Source organism: Scardinius erythrophthalmus (genome assembly GCF_964197995.2).
Source record: "Scardinius erythrophthalmus genome assembly, chromosome: 10".
Classification (NCBI taxonomy): Eukaryota; Metazoa; Chordata; class Actinopteri; order Cypriniformes; family Leuciscidae; genus Scardinius; species Scardinius erythrophthalmus.
The window spans coordinates 16,525,912-16,543,682 of NC_138230.1; the positions used below are offsets into that span (position 1 = coordinate 16,525,912).

A 17,771-nucleotide genomic window follows, 5' to 3' on the forward strand; every position below is an offset into this window, starting at 1 on the left:
GTCTGTAATTTGCATATTAATTTGTTCTCTGGGCAACATGTAAGAAAAAAAGAAAGAAGAAAAAGAAGTAGCTATGCTAAATACAGTAATAACTTGGCAACATTTTCATAATATCTCATATTTCATATCAATATGAATATGAAATATGTAATTTCTTCCCTATACACTTATTCACCTAAAATGCCTGATGCTGCATGCTGTAAGTCCTGGACATGTATGAAACTGATGCATTTCTCAAAACAGAAAGTCATATTTGAAACCCCACTAAAGTTGTCTTGAGATGTTAAATTATGACAAACAATATGAAAAATAGTCTGATTTAAATGATAATTACAAAATAGTACCATATTCCCATAAGTGCTGAAAGTAGACTAATTAAGTCAATCATATTTAAAGACCAAGGAGAGGGAGTTGTCATGGTGTAACCTCCAACCATTTGATATCTGGGTCATTCGGTATGCAGTGACATTTTGGCTTCATAAGTGTTGGGAAAAAAAGTACATGATTTTCATGTTTTTAGCATTCTACCAAAATAGTGTTTAACTATAAGGAATACATATTGGTCAAGCTCAGGGACTCAAAAAATAATAATTATGGGTAGATTGTTCAGACACTGAACATAGTTATCACAACATGTTAATAATCTAAATGTTAAACAATAATGAACTTTTCTTGGGTAGTATATCCCTTATGCCATCTTAGAATTTTTTTTTCTTCTTGAAACAAGCAAAACAATTTTTTGATGAATAGTATGTCTTGATTATTAAAAACAGGTACTTTTTGTGCCCATTTTTGCAAATAGTATGGTAAAAAAAAAATAATAATAATTGGCTCAAAAACATATATATGCTGTTCGTGCTCCTCACCTCACAAAATAAGACAAAAAAGTATACCAAACATTTAACGTTGCTGTCAAATTATTATTTAAAATGACTTGTCTAACAGGGTGGAAAGGAGCATAACAGGGTGGAACGGAATATAACAGGGTGGAACACCAGTGTTAAAAGGTTCAGTGGATGAGCTTTTTGTCATTGTCCTGCATGGTTTGCCATCAGTAATGTGTGGAACTGCACCTATATAATACTGTTTCAAAACAATAAAATAAAAAAAATCCCCAAAAAATTGGGGGAGGGACACAAAAAATAGCTATGTGGTTCCTTATCACAATCAATCATGGTGGCAAAACAATTCTCTCTTCAGATGGCTAGAGAAATATTTACAAATTAGAGAAGATAGACATAATAAATTACATTTGTATTTATTTATATTTGATTAAAAATAAAGATACTATAATTCATTTGAATTAACTAGATTAACAAACATATACAAAATTCGATTAGAATTTCCACCCTGTTAGTTTCACATTCCACCCTGTTAGGTTTATAGACCTAACAGGGTGGAATCTTAACAGGGTGGAAAATTCTGAGCTAAGTTAGTCATAGCTCTTTGAGTGATCAACATTTAGCTAGCTAACCTTCTACAGATGAACAGAACTTTTATAACTATGTCAGATTTGTTTTTACATTTTTTTGATAGGACAAACATACTCAATAACATAGCCTAACAGGGTGGAACTTTAAGGGTGGGACAAGCAGGATAACATTCAAAAACTAAAAAAAAAAGTTAGGAGTGAGAGTTGAAGCTTACCTCAGTTTGTACAGTTGAATTCCAGCGGGAAAAAGAAATGATGTCACTTCTTGCAAATGGTATCAATGAAAATGCAGTCAGATTTGGAAGGGCAGAAAAGTACACACTAACAGGGTGGACGATGACTTCAGGGACACAGTAATTGAAGAAAATTGAAAGAAAAAGACCTATATTTTCACATGATTTATATGTATGATTAAAGGCAGTTTAGCCTAGCCAATAACATAATTAGTTGGTTGATTACTGTGCACCGAGGACATGATAAAATTTAATGCATATATCAATTAAAATTGTGTAAAATACAAAATAGTATTTTAAATGTCTATTATCTCTGTTTAAATGGTAAAGAATATTTAAATCTACAATTTAAGCCATTTATTATAAATATGTGACTCATTTTAGAGAAAATATGAGTAAATAAATCATTGGGACAGGAAAGTCACCGCATACTGTACCAGGAATGACCCACCTCAGTCTGAAAAGCCCTGGATGTGCTAAAACTGTGGCTTATAAATGGTCTCAAAGAAAATTATTAAAATATAATGTCCTCTACAGAGGAAAAAAATATATTTCTGGGTCTCATGAGGATATGAACAGTTGTGTAGTAACAATAAACACCAATCTACTAAAGGGAATGACTGAGAGTGATTGTGGAGTGCAGCAGGTCATTGTTGTCTCTTCAGTGTTTGAATAAAGTTATTTAGAAGCTCATTTCCGTTTCCAAAATGGCGGAGTACGATCTGACCACCAAGATTGCGCATTTTTTAGACCGACATTTGGTCTTTCCGCTGCTGGAATTTCTTTCTGTCAAGGAGGTAATATATAAACCACAGTAGTGTAAAGTAAATACTTCGTTACTCAGCTATATTCTTAATTAATTGGTAGTCGCTAGTCGTGCAGCGCCACGTGTGGCGGAAAGTCAACTGGTCTGGATAAATTATTTGGTTTTCTTATCTGATATTAAAGCAGAAATTACCTCTTTATAGTGATAATTGCATTAAACGTTTACTTGTTTTGTATTATTTTTGACAGATCAGCATAATATAAAGCATACATTTTTATTTCGTAACTCATGTCTCATTTTATGTATAATATTATACTTGGACATAGTGCTTGGACATAGTGTTATTTTGTTGTAATAACACCATGATATTCTTAAAAGTAACACGTATGCCATAAATACTTAAATATTGTCATCAATAATTGTTGTGGTATATGTTAAAATACTATGTATTTATTTGTTGTGAGATAAATGAAAATATGTACTGTATGTCATGTAACTTAGCCTAGTATTTCAGTGCTTTGACTTTGATATATGTCTGTTAAAATCATGTTATTATGTTGCATAATACCTCTTCAATTTAAAGTCAGTCATATATTCAAAAATCCTGATATAGTGCTGTTAAATCTGATGTTTATTGTCACCTCAGATCTACAATGAGAAAGAACTTCTCCAAGGAAAGCTGGATCTTCTCAGTGAAACGAACATGGTGGACTTCGCCATGGACGTATATAAGAACCTTTATCCTGACAAAGAAATTCCACATTGTAAGTATTTCCCCTCTCACCTAAAATAGAGTTAAATAAAAACATATCTGTATATCTGGAATTGAATCAAAGCGCAAGCCTGTGAATTGAAATCAAATTGTGAAATTAGTGTCAATCCCCAGGCCAGCCAGATATATTATATATGTTTTGATTCAAGTCCTAAATGTTGATGAACAGGTTAAGTTAAAATGTAATGAATATGTAAAATGTAAGGGTGCATAATATATATTTAGTAAAATGCTCCACTTCAAGAGTTAATTTTTCTAGCTAACTGATGGGTTTATGATCATTGAATGGCTTTCCTGAGGTAAATGTAAGGTTAGCCTACCTGACATATTCTGTACAAGCACTTTTATTGAAGTCAACATTGATAATAATAAACTGATCAAATCAGCATATTAGAATGATTTCTGAAGGATCATGTGACACCGAAGACTGGAGTAATCGCTAATGAAAATTCAGCTTTGCATCACAGAAATAAATCATATTTTAAAGTATATTAAAATAGAAAACCATCATTTTAAATATTTCGAAATAAATTTCTGTATTTTCGATCAAATAAATGCAGGCTTGATGAGCATAAGAAACTTCATTGAAAAACATAAAAAATAATAATAATGCTTCCAAACTTTTGATCAGTACGGTATATTTCATGTATACTATTACATGTAATAATTTCTCTCTGTGTAGCCTTAAGGGAGAAAAGAACCACAGTGGTGGCCCAGCTGAAGCAGCTCCAGTCTGAGACTGAACCCATAGTGAAGATGTTTGAAGATCCAGAGACTCAGAGACAAATGCAGTCCACCAGGTCTGATGTCATCATATTGCTGTACTGCACCTTGAAATACAATATCTGGTGTGTTTTGTGGTCATGCAAAGTCACTAATAAGATGCATTTTTTTTTCTTAGAGATGGGAGGATGCTGTTTGAATATTTAGCAGACAAACATAGTGTAAGTTTTGCAAGTTGCAACATACTAAAACCAATACAAACTATAACCAATTATTCCTTTTTTATTTTCAGAGACGCTAATCAACAGCTTATTGCATCATTGAATATTTAATTTCACTGCCATTTTGCGTTACCTCTGTGTTCTTCTCCCTCAGTTTCGTCAGGAATATTTGGATACGCTATACCGCTATGCCAAATTCCAGTATGAGTGTGGCAACTACTCTGGGGCTGCGGAGTATCTCTACTTCTTCCGTGTGCTAGTAAGTGTTCTTGTTCATGTAAGCAAGACTGCTAGTGTTTATCCTATGTTTTTGGTTAATTTGATTTGTGAAGTGTAAAATTGACACTGAAATGAATGAAAATAGAAGCAAATTAATTTGTTTCTTCCCTGAGTGTTTTAACAGTTAAAGTGTTTTGTTTTTAATAATTTGCTTGTACAGACAACCAGTAACAGTACCTCGAGATGGTTAGAAAAACCGTTAAAGGAACATAAACAAAAATATTATGCATTGTAACTGCTATGTTTTAAATTCACAAAAATAATTTTGCTTATACTAGTATACACTCACCTAAAGGATTATTAGGAACACCTGTTCAATTTCTCATTAATGCAATTATCTAATCAACCAATCACATGGCAGTTGCTTCAATGCATTTAGGGGTGTGGTCCTGGTCAAGACAATCTCCTGAACTCCAAACTGAATGTCAGAATGGGAAAGAAAGGTGATTTAAGCAATTTTGAGCGTGGCATGGTTGTTGGTGCCAGACGGGCCGGTCTGAGTATTTCACAATCTGCTCAGTTACTGGGATTTTCACGCACAACCATTTCTAGGGTTTACAAAGAATGGTGTGAAAAGGGAAAAACATCCAGTATGCGGCAGTCCTGTGGGCGAAAATGCCTTGTTGATGCTAGAGGTCAGAGGAGAATGGGCCGACTGATTCAAGCTGATAGAAGAGCAACTTTGACTGAAATAACCACTCATTACAACCGAGGTATGCAGCAAAGCATTTGTGAAGCCACAACACGCACAACCTTGAGGCGGATGGGCTACAACAGCAGAAGACCCCTCCGGGTACCACTCATCTCAACTACAAATAGGAAAAAGAGGTTACAATTTGCACAAGCTCACCAAAATTGGACAATTGAAGACTGGAAAAATGTTGCCTGGTCTGATGAGTCTCGATTTCTGTTGAGACATTCAGATGGTAGAGTCAGAATTTGGCGTAAACAGAATGAGAACATGGATCCATCATGCCTTGTTACCACTGTGCAGGCTGGTGGTGGTGGTGTAATGGTGTGGGGGATGTTTTCTTGGCACACTTTAGGCCCCTTAGTGCCAATTGGGCATCGTTTAAATGCCACGGCCTACCTGAGCATTGTTTCTGACCATGTCCATCCCTTTATGACCACCATGTACCCATCCTCTGATGGCTACTTCCAGCAGGATAATGCACCATGTCACAAAGCTCGAATCATTTCAAATTGGTTTCTTGAACATGACAATGAGTTCACTGTACTAAAATGGCCCCCTCAGTCACCAGATCTCAACCCAATAGAGCATCTTTGGGATGTGGTGGAACGGGAGCTCCGTGCCCTGGATGTGCATCCCACAAATCTCCATCAACTGCAAGATGCTATCCTATCAATATGGGCCAACATTTCTAAAGAATGCTTTCAGCACCTTGTTGAATCAGTGCCACGTAGAATTAAGGCAGTTCTGAAGGCGAAAGGGGGTCAAACACAGTATTAGTATGGTGTTCCTAATAATCCTTTAGGTGAGTGTATGTCTGATTATTTTTTTTTATTTTTTTTATAATTTTATATTTATATTTTTTTAAATTTATTAGCAGACATATCTTGATATAAGCAAAGCTATTTTGGTGAAATTTAAAATATTTATACTGTTCAAAAGTTCAGGACAAGTAAGATTTGTAATTTATTTATTTGCAAAAAATATATATGTTCATCAAAGATCTGTTAAATTGATCAAAAGTGACATTAAAGACATTTATAATGTTACAAAAGATTTCAATTTAATGCCATTCTTTTAAAAAAAATTAAATAATAGAGAGAAATGTATAACAGTTTCTACAAAAATATTGCAAAGCAGCTGTTTTCAACATTAATAGTAATAAAAAATGTTTCTTGAGCACCGAACCAGCATATTAAAATTAATACAATTCTGAAGGATCATGTGACAATGAGGACAGGAGTATTGGCTGCTGATAATATCAATAATTTAGCTTTAAAATATATTAAAATAGAAAACAGTTCATTTAAATTGCAAATATATATATCATTTATGTATTTATGAAAAATTTTCTCAATGATTTCCAAATAAAATAAAAGTCAGTTGTGGGTTCAAAATTGTGTCCTAACCAATCGAGACGTGACAATTTTCATCAATGCCAAAGCAACAGTATATCCGAAAAATGTATAGCTGTGGGAGCTGGATCAATGAAATTTTATCGTGGAAATTGGCAGAGAATTGATACCAACAAAATCAATATGTTTTGTTGTCATGACTCAGGTTCCCTCAACAGACAGGAACGCTCTGAGCTCTCTCTGGGGAAAACTGGCGTCCGAGATCCTCATGCAGAACTGGGAGGCGGCCATGGAGGACCTGACCCGCTTACGAGAGACCATCGACAACAACGTATGTCTGTCCGGCATCAATCATTCAATCCTCTGTCTCCCCTGTATAATAGAAGCTTTGCGGCTGTATTTCATCAGCTGGAGAAATCCAATATCCTTCCCACTGGTTAATTTGCTGTATTACCCATGTTCCTTTGAGCTCAGATATAACAGTCCTCTAGCAGACATCAGGCATTAGATCAACTATACACACAAAATTGACCAGGATGACATTTACATTGCATCAGCTTTGAGAAGTAAATGCTTGGAATTTTTATTTGCGGTGCAGTTAAAGATGGATGTGTGTGGATTTACTACGGCCTCGCTTGCTTTGCTAGTCCGTACTAGTAATGTCAACCTCAACGATATGACAGAAGGCTGAAGCAATGTTGACTTTTTTAATGAAACCATGTTTTTCTTGCCTGCCACGGTTCAGTCGGTGAGTTCCCCTCTTCAGTCGCTGCAGCAGAGGACGTGGCTCATACACTGGTCTCTGTTCGTCTTCTTTAACCACCCCAAAGGCAGAGACAACATCATTGAGCTGTTTCTCTATCAGCCCCAGTGAGTACGACGACACAAAATTCCCTCTTTGTTATTACAAGCACTCTCAAATTGCTCATTAAAGAATGTAGGAATGCAAGAAACCACATTTGCATAACATTTTTGTTATCACTTGCTAAAGGGACTTGCCATGATGTGTGTGTTGTGTTTGCATCAATAGCTGGAAAATTCACTGTTAATGAGATTTGCTCTTGAAAGCGTTACATTTTTAGGGGGTACAGTGCTTGTTTGCATGACCATATAATGAGCTTTGCTCAGTCTGAGCACTTTGAAGATGATACACTCTGTGTTGAGTGTTTGAAAGACCACACTGATGTAATTTTAAAACAGAAACCAATTAAAGTTTTCTTTTTTGGACAAAAAATCCAAATTCTCATTGGTTATAATTGTCATTGGTTTTTACAGTACATATCTGTACTGATTTCTTGAATTTATTTGATTCAGTATTATTTAATTTTGGAATGTTTCTGTTATTGGAAAATCTAAAAATATATATTTGTTATTGCAAAACATAAAACATATACACTACAGTTCAAAAGTTTGGGCTCTGTAATATTTTTTAAATGTTTTTGAAAGAATTGGGCACCAAGGCTATTATTTGATCAAAAATACAAAGTTATGTCAAAAATAATGACAAAGCTGAATTTTCAGCATCATTACTCCAGTCTTCAGTGTCACATGATCCTTCAGAAATCATTCTAATATGCTGATTTGCTGCTTAAAAAACAAACATTTCTTATTATTATCATTAATTTTTTTTTTTTTTTCAGGATTCTTTAATGAATAGAGATTTTTAAAGAACAGTATTTATTTGAAATAGAAATCTTTTTTAACATGATAAATATCACTTTTAATCAATGTAATGCATCCTTGCTGAATAAAAATATAAATTTCCTATTTTCTTAAAAAAAAAAAAAATTTACTGACCCCAAGCTTTTGAACTGTGATGAATAAAAAAATGTTTTGCATTACTGATGGATGTTGTCTGTTTCTTAGGTACTTGAACGCAATTCAGACCATGTGCCCCCACATTCTGCGCTACCTGACCACGGCCGTCATTACCAACAAGGACGTGAGGAAACGACGACAGGTCCTCAAAGACCTGGTCAAAGTCATCCAACAGGTTAGCATGATCGCCGCAGATTCAAATGGGTGGATTTTCTGAATGACTAGTGGGTATATAGTTATCCCGTGGAAATTTTGCATGAAATTACTATGGATGCTGCAATGGGCGTGATATGATGTCACCAGTGTTTCCCACAGGATTTTGTTAGACTATGTTTCTCTAAGGGGAATCGGGGGCATAACCCCATATGTTTTTGTACATTAAAGTTAAATTCTTCTTTGAGAGTTCAGTGTGCAAATTGAATAAAGAAAAAAGTCGGTGAATTGACTTGTACTTTAAATGGGAACTCAACCCTCTTGTTAGTTGTGATATGGTGTCTCAGTCTACATTAAAGTGAAGTGAAGGCCATACTCTGGGTTTGTCCTCTGCATTTAACCTATCCAAGTTAGTGCACACTCATTAGGAGTAGTGAGTAGTGAACACACAACCATTCAGTGGCCAACCATTCACTGTGGCACCCGGGGAGCGATTGGGGGTTAGGTGCATTGCTCAACGGCACAACGACCGGGTTACCAGTCTGACTCTCTAACCAATAGGCTACAACATTCACACTGGTGTTTTAGGAAGCCAAACAATTAGAATTTTATTATAATAATAATAATTTTATATTATTATTTCTATGACAGTAATAGCCATATATTGTGAAACAAAACAAATGAAAATGAATATTTCATGAATACATTATTTACTTTATGCTGCAGTAGGAAATTAAAATACTTTTGTCCTAATTTCTATATTTTCAAACCCATGAGACATTATTTTGACAGAAACTGAAGTTGAGCTTTTACTTTGTCGGAAACCACCGTTTCTGAAAACAGGTTTACAAACGCATCTCATTACAAATCTAGTGAAATGCTGTAATCCTCTTCCTACAAAAATGTTGGAAATTATGCAAATGTGAAAATAATGCGTAGCTGGTGCTCGCTACGTCCCCAAATGCATGAGCTTTCGTTTCTGGGCTTCCGCATTTATGTACATTTGAATGCAAGCCAATGGAACAAAAAGCATAACCGGCCCTTTACTCTGGTTTAGGGTCATGTTGTTTGTTTGCCATAAATTAACAAAATGGATAATGTAGCCTAATGTTTCATGGTTCCTTTGGACAATGAAATCGCTAGGTTTGCTCAGTGTTGTGTGATAGATTTAACTGTGTTAATTGTCACATTGTGTGTAGACCAATGTATGATGTGTTCAGATATTAACTGCTGAATTATAAGAGTATCATCATATTAATACTCTTATGTTCACATCAATATCAACATCCTTATGCTTTAAATATTAAAGCTAAAATAAAAACTCAGAAAAATGAAGATAAACCAACTAGTTGACCATTCCTTGATCACACATGCTAATATGCATAAAACCACTGTTTTTATGAAAGTGCATCTGAGCCGATAGAGTTTATTTGAGTTCAGGTTGTTTTGAAGATTGTCTTCTTTGTGGTTCAGATGAATGAGCTCACAGATTCTCCTTTGAGGTTTCTATCACGACAAGCATCATCGCATTCAGTTAAGCTCATTTTAAATGTGCTTCCTTTTAAGTATTGATTCAGAGTTTGTGAATTAGCGTCTCTTTTTAAATGCAGTCGTCAGAGTGCTTCTTGGGGCGACGCCACATTTATACCCCAGACTTTGGCACTCGCTGTCAAATTAGCACGAGATTAATGTTTCGCTCTGCTTTCACTCTCTCAACAGGAGTCATACACATACAAGGATCCCATCACAGAGTTTGTGGAGTGCCTCTATGTTAACTTTGATTTCGACAGCGCCCAGAAAAAACTGAGGGAGTGCGAGTCGGTAAGATCACCACCCGCTGTGTGTTACCAGGCCTGTCATCCCTGTGATTCCAACTAACACTGTTTCCCTCAGTTTGAGTCGTTTGGAGGCATACATTGAGAAGAACGGTTTTGCTTGAAGCCATATGTATTCATCCACTGCAAATCCCTGTCTTCTGTAATTTAATGCCGTTTCCCACTGGGCTTTTCAAAGCCTTTCTGCTGTCAGTTCTCAGACCTACAGTTATGAGGCAGCTCCTCTCTTAGATGTGGCCAGAGGGAGTGTTCAGCATTCAGACCTGTGAAAACATAATCTCAACTGCCTTTTCAACACCGTTTCAGTTTACGCCAGTGGGATTTGTCTATATATATATATATATATATATATATATATATATATATATATATATATATATATATATATATATATATATATATATATACATACATACACACATATATATACACACAGACATACAGTGAGGAAAATAAGTATTTGAACACCCTGCTATTTTGCAAGTTCTTCCACTTAGAAATCATGGAGGGTTTTTTCACCAAGCTGCTTGGCAATTTCCCCGTAGCCCTTTCCAGCCTTGTGGAGGTGTACAATTTTGTCTCTAGTGTCTTTGGACAGCTCTTTGGTCTTGACCATGTTAGTAGTTGGATTCTTACTGATTGTATGGGGTGGACAGGTGTCTTTATGCAGCTAACGACCTCAAACAGGTGCATCTAATTTAGGATAATAAATGGGGTGGAGGTGGACATTTTAAAGGCAGACTAACAGGTCTTTGAGGGTCAGAATTCTAGCTGATAGACAGGTGTTCAAATACTTATTTGCAGCTGTATCATACAAATAAATAGTTAAAAAATCATATATTGTGATTTCTGGATTATTTTTTTTAGATTATGTCTCTCACAGTGGACATGCACCTACGATGACAATTTCAGACCCCTTCATGATCTCCAAGTGGGAGAACTTGCAAAATAGCAGGGTGTTCAAATACGTATTTTCCTCACTGTATATATATAATTTTATTTTTTTCAAATCTTTTACTTTTTTCAACTCAAATCTTTTTTTTTCTTTTTTTTTCTTCTTTTTTTTTTCGGGTGTGTGCGTTTAACATTAAGTGAATACATATAATATCTTAGACCTGTATTTTTGCAATTCTGTTTGTGGTACTGCATTTGTGTGCAGAACTCACACATTTTACTGTAAAGGTTTATTGGAGAAAGTTTATTTTCTATAAAAAAATATGAATTGGTTTTGATGTAAAATTAAGTGACTTTTTTTTTTACATTTTTAAAAGTACATAGTTCAGTCTCCTTGCCTTTCAGTGGACCATCAACAATATTTACACAACTTCTAAAACACATCGTTTGAATGGACTCTATTTGTTTTCAAGGTGCTGGTGAACGACTTCTTCTTGGTAGCCTGCTTGGAGGATTTCATTGAAAACGCACGGCTGTTCATCTTCGAGACCTTCTGCCGGATCCATCAGTGCATCAGCATCAGGTAACCCCCCCCAGGATGAATCTTGATAGACTAGTGTGTGCTAATCCTCTTAGCGCTGTAAAAAGAGCGTAGCGTGCTGCGAGGATTCACTGCGCTGCCAGGATCAATGGACCCCAACCAAATCTGACATCACAATGGTGTACATTCTGAATACTGAGCTAAGGATAGCTAGATGGAGAGTACAACTGTTACATGTTATTTTAGTATCATTGAGATACTATTGGAGTTATTTATAGTTTTATTTATAGTTTTATTCGGGTGTGTGCGTTTAACATTAAGTGAATTGAAATAAAGTAACAAATGTTTGTTGGTTTAAGTTTTCGTTTACTCTAATAACATTTATAGGCGTTACATTGATGGTTGTTAAAGGGACCTATTATTAACTTTTTTTAAATTATTGATTTTGTTTTACGGAGTCTACTAGAAAAGGTTTTCATACTTGAATGTTCAGAAAACACATTATTTTTTATTATATTCACTTTTTTTTTTTTATTGCAGCACCTCTCTTTCCAGTCTGTCAGTAACGCTCTGGACTGCGTTTCTCAAAAGCATCATGAGCTAAGTTGATCTACTTGGGCTTGCGATGCTTTTGTGAAATGCAGCCCTGTTTAGTTCCTGTCTCTATGAAGTCCCTCCTTCCGAAAAAAGCAGTGTTCTGTGATTGGTCGGCTGGACCAGTGTGTTGTGATTGGTCAACCACACTTCAAGCGTGTTTCGGAAGAGTCACGCCCCTTACCATAACCGCGAGTTTTAACACACTACTAATGCAACAGAACCAGGCCTCACCACTTTTTTTGTATGCCTTGGGTGGGAATTATTAAAACAAGGAATATTATGACGTGTTCGTTCCCAGACAAAAACTCAAGACTACAATCGAGCCGTTTCAGGGATTTCAGAAACAGTGTTTACTGGAGTGGACTTTGTTCTTTGTTACTTTGCAGACTTTTTTCATGCTCAAATAGCAACAAAACGCAAAAAAGCACAATAGTTCCCCCTTTAAAAGTTTCTTTGAACACCACTATTTAGGAACCCTGTTGTGTTCACATTTAGTCTTAGACATGGTGGTACATCTTAATTCATGTCACCTGCTTGTGTTTATTACACTGATTGATTTTCACTGGGACTGTTTGAACTCTTGTTTGAAGAGGAGAGCTACAGCTTGTTGTTGACCTTAGCCAATCTCAGCATTTCTCATTTTCTCCCTCTCATCCATCGCTCTTCCTGTCTCTGGGCAGTATGTTGGCAGATAAGCTGAATATGACCCCCGAGGAGGCTGAGAGATGGATCGTAAACTTGATCCGCAATGCCAGACTGGATGCCAAAATCGACTCCAAACTGGTGAGCGAGCTTTGGGGTGCAGAACACATGTCCAAACACAAAGCCCATTAGTTTGAGACACACTAGACTCCCTCTGACAGTGAAACAGGGACGTTTGTTGGTACACTGTTTAAATAAGGTACACATAGCCTAAAGCAGTTTTTTGAGTCTTACGTTTTTTTTATTTTTTAGCTCAATATGAACCTTAAAGAGATAATTCTGCCAAAAATCTGTTGATCTGTTGAATCCTATGATTTTTTTTGTCAGCAGTTTTTACAGTTGGGCTTTCATTTGATGGCATTATTTAACATGAACTAACAATGAACAATATTTATGCAGCATTTATTAATCTTAGTTGATAAAAATCTCATTATTTACTTTTACATTTTTAAAATCAAAAGTTGTATCTGTTAATATTAGACATTAGATTGTAAACTAACATGAACGAAGAAAGAACAACTGTTTTTTTATTAATTACCAATATTAATGTTAAGTTATAATGTCATAGTAATATATGCTCTTTGGTAGTTAGTGAATGGATTTATAGTTAATGGATTAGCAAATGGGGCCTTATTGTTAGTTACCCTTTTCTTTTATTTCTGTGGGACACAAAAGGAGGTGTTTAGCAGAATGTCCAAACTGCTCTTTTCCATTTTACACAAAAATTTACAATAAAGGTACACATTAATATTAGCAAAAGCAACTTTTTTTTAAATATAGCTTAAACTATTAATCTAGGTTACTGTTAATTAATTTTGTTCATAATACAATAACTAATGTTAATTTATTGAAGTGTTAAAATTGTTTTTGTAGAAATTATCATTAAGATTAATGTACAAATATTAATTGTTTCACGTAAGCTATTGCATTAAGTAATGTTAACATATAGAATGTTATTGCGAAGTGTTTCCAAAAGAACATGCAACTTTATATTATACATTATAAATATGTTATATTCTTCTGGAGTCGTCTTCATGTTAGCTGTACCTCTCATAAATCTATTCCTTTGTGCTTGTGCATTTCTTATTTGCTTTCATGACGAGTCATGCCTGGTTTGATATCTTTGACCATTGTGTGCAGTCAGCGAAGTTTGAATGTGTACAAGTGCGTAAGAGATTTTAGATGTACAGAGTATGACAGAAACATGAGGGTGGCATTTTTTTATTTATTTTTTTTTATTGGTTGAGCTTTTTAACTTTGGAGTTTAAAGGGAAACGCAACCAGTTTACTTGCCTTTCTTGTGTGTGTTTGTTAATGAATAGTGCTTTTATTGTAAGCTTATAGGAACTAGGGGTGTGCGGTATTGAAAATATCATAATATTTTCTGGGATTTTGTTTAAATGGATTTTTACCTGTAATCTGCATTTTTACCTAATTAAATGTGGCTTATGCATCATTTATTATGTCAAATTATTAAATTTAACCACTAAGTTAAATTACAAAAAGTAATTCATGGGACCTGTTACCACATCTTAAATAAATGCATGGTTGCAATTTAAAAATGATAATTTATTGTTTTAATTAAACCTTTTAAGTTGCAAACATTATTTTGTAGAGTTCTGTTGACATAATAATGTCGATCATTACATCAACTTAATATCATCTGTAAGTTAAACTCAAATTTCTGTGTTAATTGCTTTTTTTTTCAGTTGGTTGTAGTAACTTAATGAAATTGTCTTTAACTTTGGAAATTAGGCAGTGGATTTCTATTTCCCAGGTTTGCATAGGATTGAATAAGGAGAATAAATGTTTAAATTAAATGTTAATTTATTTGTTTTTAGGGAACGGAAAAACCTGCTAGTGTGTTTAATGCTGTTATGTTTGACATTTAAAAGAGTTTCTGTCATGTTGAAGTTTTAGTGGTTACTATTGTGCTGATGAGTAGATACATGAAGATAAACACTACATTGACTCTATAAGCAGTGACTGCGTTAATGCCGGTGACAAGTAACATCTTACTTACTCATCAACCACATCCATCTTTGCAATGCAGAGGAACTGCAGAAGCTGACATTCAGATGCATTTACACAGACTGTTTAATGCAGCTCAGAGGGGACATGAATGCATTTAACCTGCAGTTACAAATGCATAAATAATGTTTTGATGTTTTTATAAAACATTGAAGATATATGATATATTGAAGATACTTTAAATGTGAAACTAAAACCGCATGATAATAACTAGGCGGTGACAAGTCATCGTTAATGAGCAAATCATTGAGTCAATAATTCAACTGATTCATTCAAATAAACTGATTCATTCAGTTGCGAAACACAGCTGTGTGTTTCTCGGAGATGCAAACCAGTTCTGCTGTGGCTTTGTTTGGAACTATTTTAGTCGGCGAAATAGAGCAAAACAGGCAATATTTTGTCTAAAATGTACGTCACTTAATTGTTTATTAAACTGTCATATAATCAATATTGCATTTGCAATTCTATATAGCTACTAAAACTCATAGGCGTGTTTTGCTTTGTTTTTTTCAAAGTGAGGGACATACTCCATAATGTCAGATTGCACATTATTAAAACAACAACTACGATATATTTCACACACTCCTAATAGGAAATGTAATTTAGTAAAATAATAGTTGTCTGAAGTTTTGCAAGTCACTTTAAAACCAAAGTAACTTTGAAGCCCCAAATCCCCAGAAGCCTTTACTTTTTCATTATATTACTTAGAAAAGTTGTTTGATAATTTATAAAGGCATTGTTTTAGTCTTATTCAGTACACTGCTCCTCTCTAATGGGTGTTTTCTGCTCAGGGTCACGTGGTGATGGGCAACAACGCCGTGTCGCCGTATCAACAAGTGATCGAGAAGACCAAGAGCCTGTCGTTCCGCAGTCAGATGCTGGCCATGAACATCGAGAAGAAGATCAGTCACAGCAGCAGGAACGAGGTACCAGACTCAAAGCAAACAAAACGGGTTGTAGTAATGAGTTTTTCCCTCAGACGGGCCTCATTGGGATCATTACCGTCATGAAATGAGTGTGCTGGGAAATTTTTGCTTTTAAACATTGAAGCAATTTTTCCTTAACTGAACATTAGCCAGCATTAGCTGGCATACAGTTCCCTTAAATATCTCGCACACTCCCAAATCAAAGCCCAGACTCTGCGTAATATCTGAATAATCATATTTTATGTCAGCAAAGCAGTTCACATCATGTGAATCATCTTCTGCTGTCCTGCATTTTGCTTGCTGTTCACTCTGGAGACATTGCTTGAGTCAGAGCATTTTAAATATTAATGTCAAACACATTTAATAGAAATTGTTTTGAGTAAGAACTTCTGCTGTATATGCTGCGTCTTTTATGCAACTAATGATCCTCCATTATCTTTCTAGACACCGAACTGGGCGGGTCAAGAAACTGGCTTCTATTAGACCGGAAGCACAAGGCAAAGAGTGGATTTACTGTTATACTCCTCAACCTCATCTTAGTATTTAACTAACATCTTTTATCTAGCCATGTTTTATAATAGGATCATTCTACGAAAGACTGTTGCCAACATTTCCAGCATGACAAAGCTATGGAGTTTCGGGATGCTGTCGTAAATTATGTATTCTGTATGAAGGAAGGATTTTACCAGGCAAGTTTTTATGAATTATTCCAGTTCTGTGTGATCTCAAAGGACTTTTTTTTTTTTTTCTTATGCGAGCCATTGTGTTGAACATCATAACACCACAATAAACAATTGAAAGTGTGTTTTTGAGCACATTTTCAAGGATCCTACAACATACTTCTGAAATCTTTAATGGTTATAGGTAAAGTGTGTAATTTGTGTCATTATTGGGCTTTCCAAACGCTCTCTTATTTCTACTATGTTTGTCTTGTGAGACACTTCAGCAACATTTTTAATGGCTAACTCAGTTTTCTGTGCACAGTAAAATTGGGATGGGAAAAAACAACATACTTCAGTTTTAATATTTTTTCACTCTATCAACAGGCTTCCTACAGTACTGAAATATTAGAGAATTTGAAAATGTGACTTTCAGGCCTGGAAAAGTTGTGCAAATGAATAATTTTGGACAATTCTGTAACTAATATACACTACTGTTCAAAAAATTTGGGGTCTGTAAGATTTTGTAACTTTTTGAAAGTCTTATGATCACCAAGGCTGAATTTATTTGATAATAAAAATAAAAAAAACTGTAATATAGTGAAACATAATTACAATTTAAAATAACTGTTTTCCATTTTAATATTATTAAAATGTATATATTTGAAAGATTTATTTATTCTTTGAAACATTTATTTATTCCTGATGGCAAAGCTGAATTTTCAGCATCATTACTCCAGTCTTCAGTGTCACATGATTCTTCCAATGTTGATTTGCTGCTCAAGAATCATTTCTTATTATTATCAATGTTAAAAACTGTTGTGCTGCTTAATATTTAATATGCTTAGGATTATTTGATGAATAGAAAGTTCAAAATAACAGTATTATTTGAATGCTTTTGTAACCCGACTTTACTGTCATTTTTGATCAATGTAATGTATATTTGCTGAATAAAATGATTAATTGCTTTCAAAACAAAAACTTGCGGCCCCCAAATATTTGATCAATTGTGTAATTTTAAGTAACTGTTCTAAAGCATTTATTTGGATCAATTTTACAGGTTTTAGATGCAATCTTCTTTAAAAAAATTATAATTTATGTATACGATCGTCACCAGTGTTGGGGAAAGTTACTTTTAAAAGT

General features: G+C 34.7%; 1 protein-coding gene across 1 annotated transcript; it reads left to right on the forward strand.

The window, feature by feature from the left end:
• The first annotated feature begins 2,302 nt into the window (after nucleotides 1-2,302).
• On the forward strand, nucleotides 2,303-17,599 carry eif3eb (eukaryotic translation initiation factor 3, subunit E, b). Its single transcript, XM_081375920.1, has 13 exons — nucleotides 2,303-2,462; nucleotides 3,078-3,195; nucleotides 3,886-4,003; nucleotides 4,105-4,147; nucleotides 4,302-4,406; nucleotides 6,678-6,803; nucleotides 7,218-7,342; nucleotides 8,339-8,465; nucleotides 10,163-10,264; nucleotides 11,646-11,755; nucleotides 12,991-13,093; nucleotides 15,835-15,969; nucleotides 16,414-17,599. The coding sequence occupies exons 1-13, from the start codon at nucleotides 2,373-2,375 to the stop codon at nucleotides 16,450-16,452; spliced, it is 1,341 nt and encodes a 446-aa protein (XP_081232046.1). The 5' UTR covers nucleotides 2,303-2,372; the 3' UTR covers nucleotides 16,453-17,599.
• The last annotated feature ends 172 nt before the right edge of the window (nucleotides 17,600-17,771 follow it).

Coding starts and splice junctions, on each gene's coding strand:
- eif3eb (XM_081375920.1), top strand. CDS start 2,373: ATGGCGGAGTACGATCTGACCACCAAGATTGCGCATTTTTTAGACCGA. Junction 4,148..4,301: donor ATTTAGCAGACAAACATAGT/GTAAGTTTTGCA, acceptor CTTCTCCCTCAG/TTTCGTCAGGAATATTTGGA. Junction 11,756..12,990: donor CATCAGTGCATCAGCATCAG/GTAACCCCCCCC, acceptor GTCTCTGGGCAG/TATGTTGGCAGATAAGCTGA.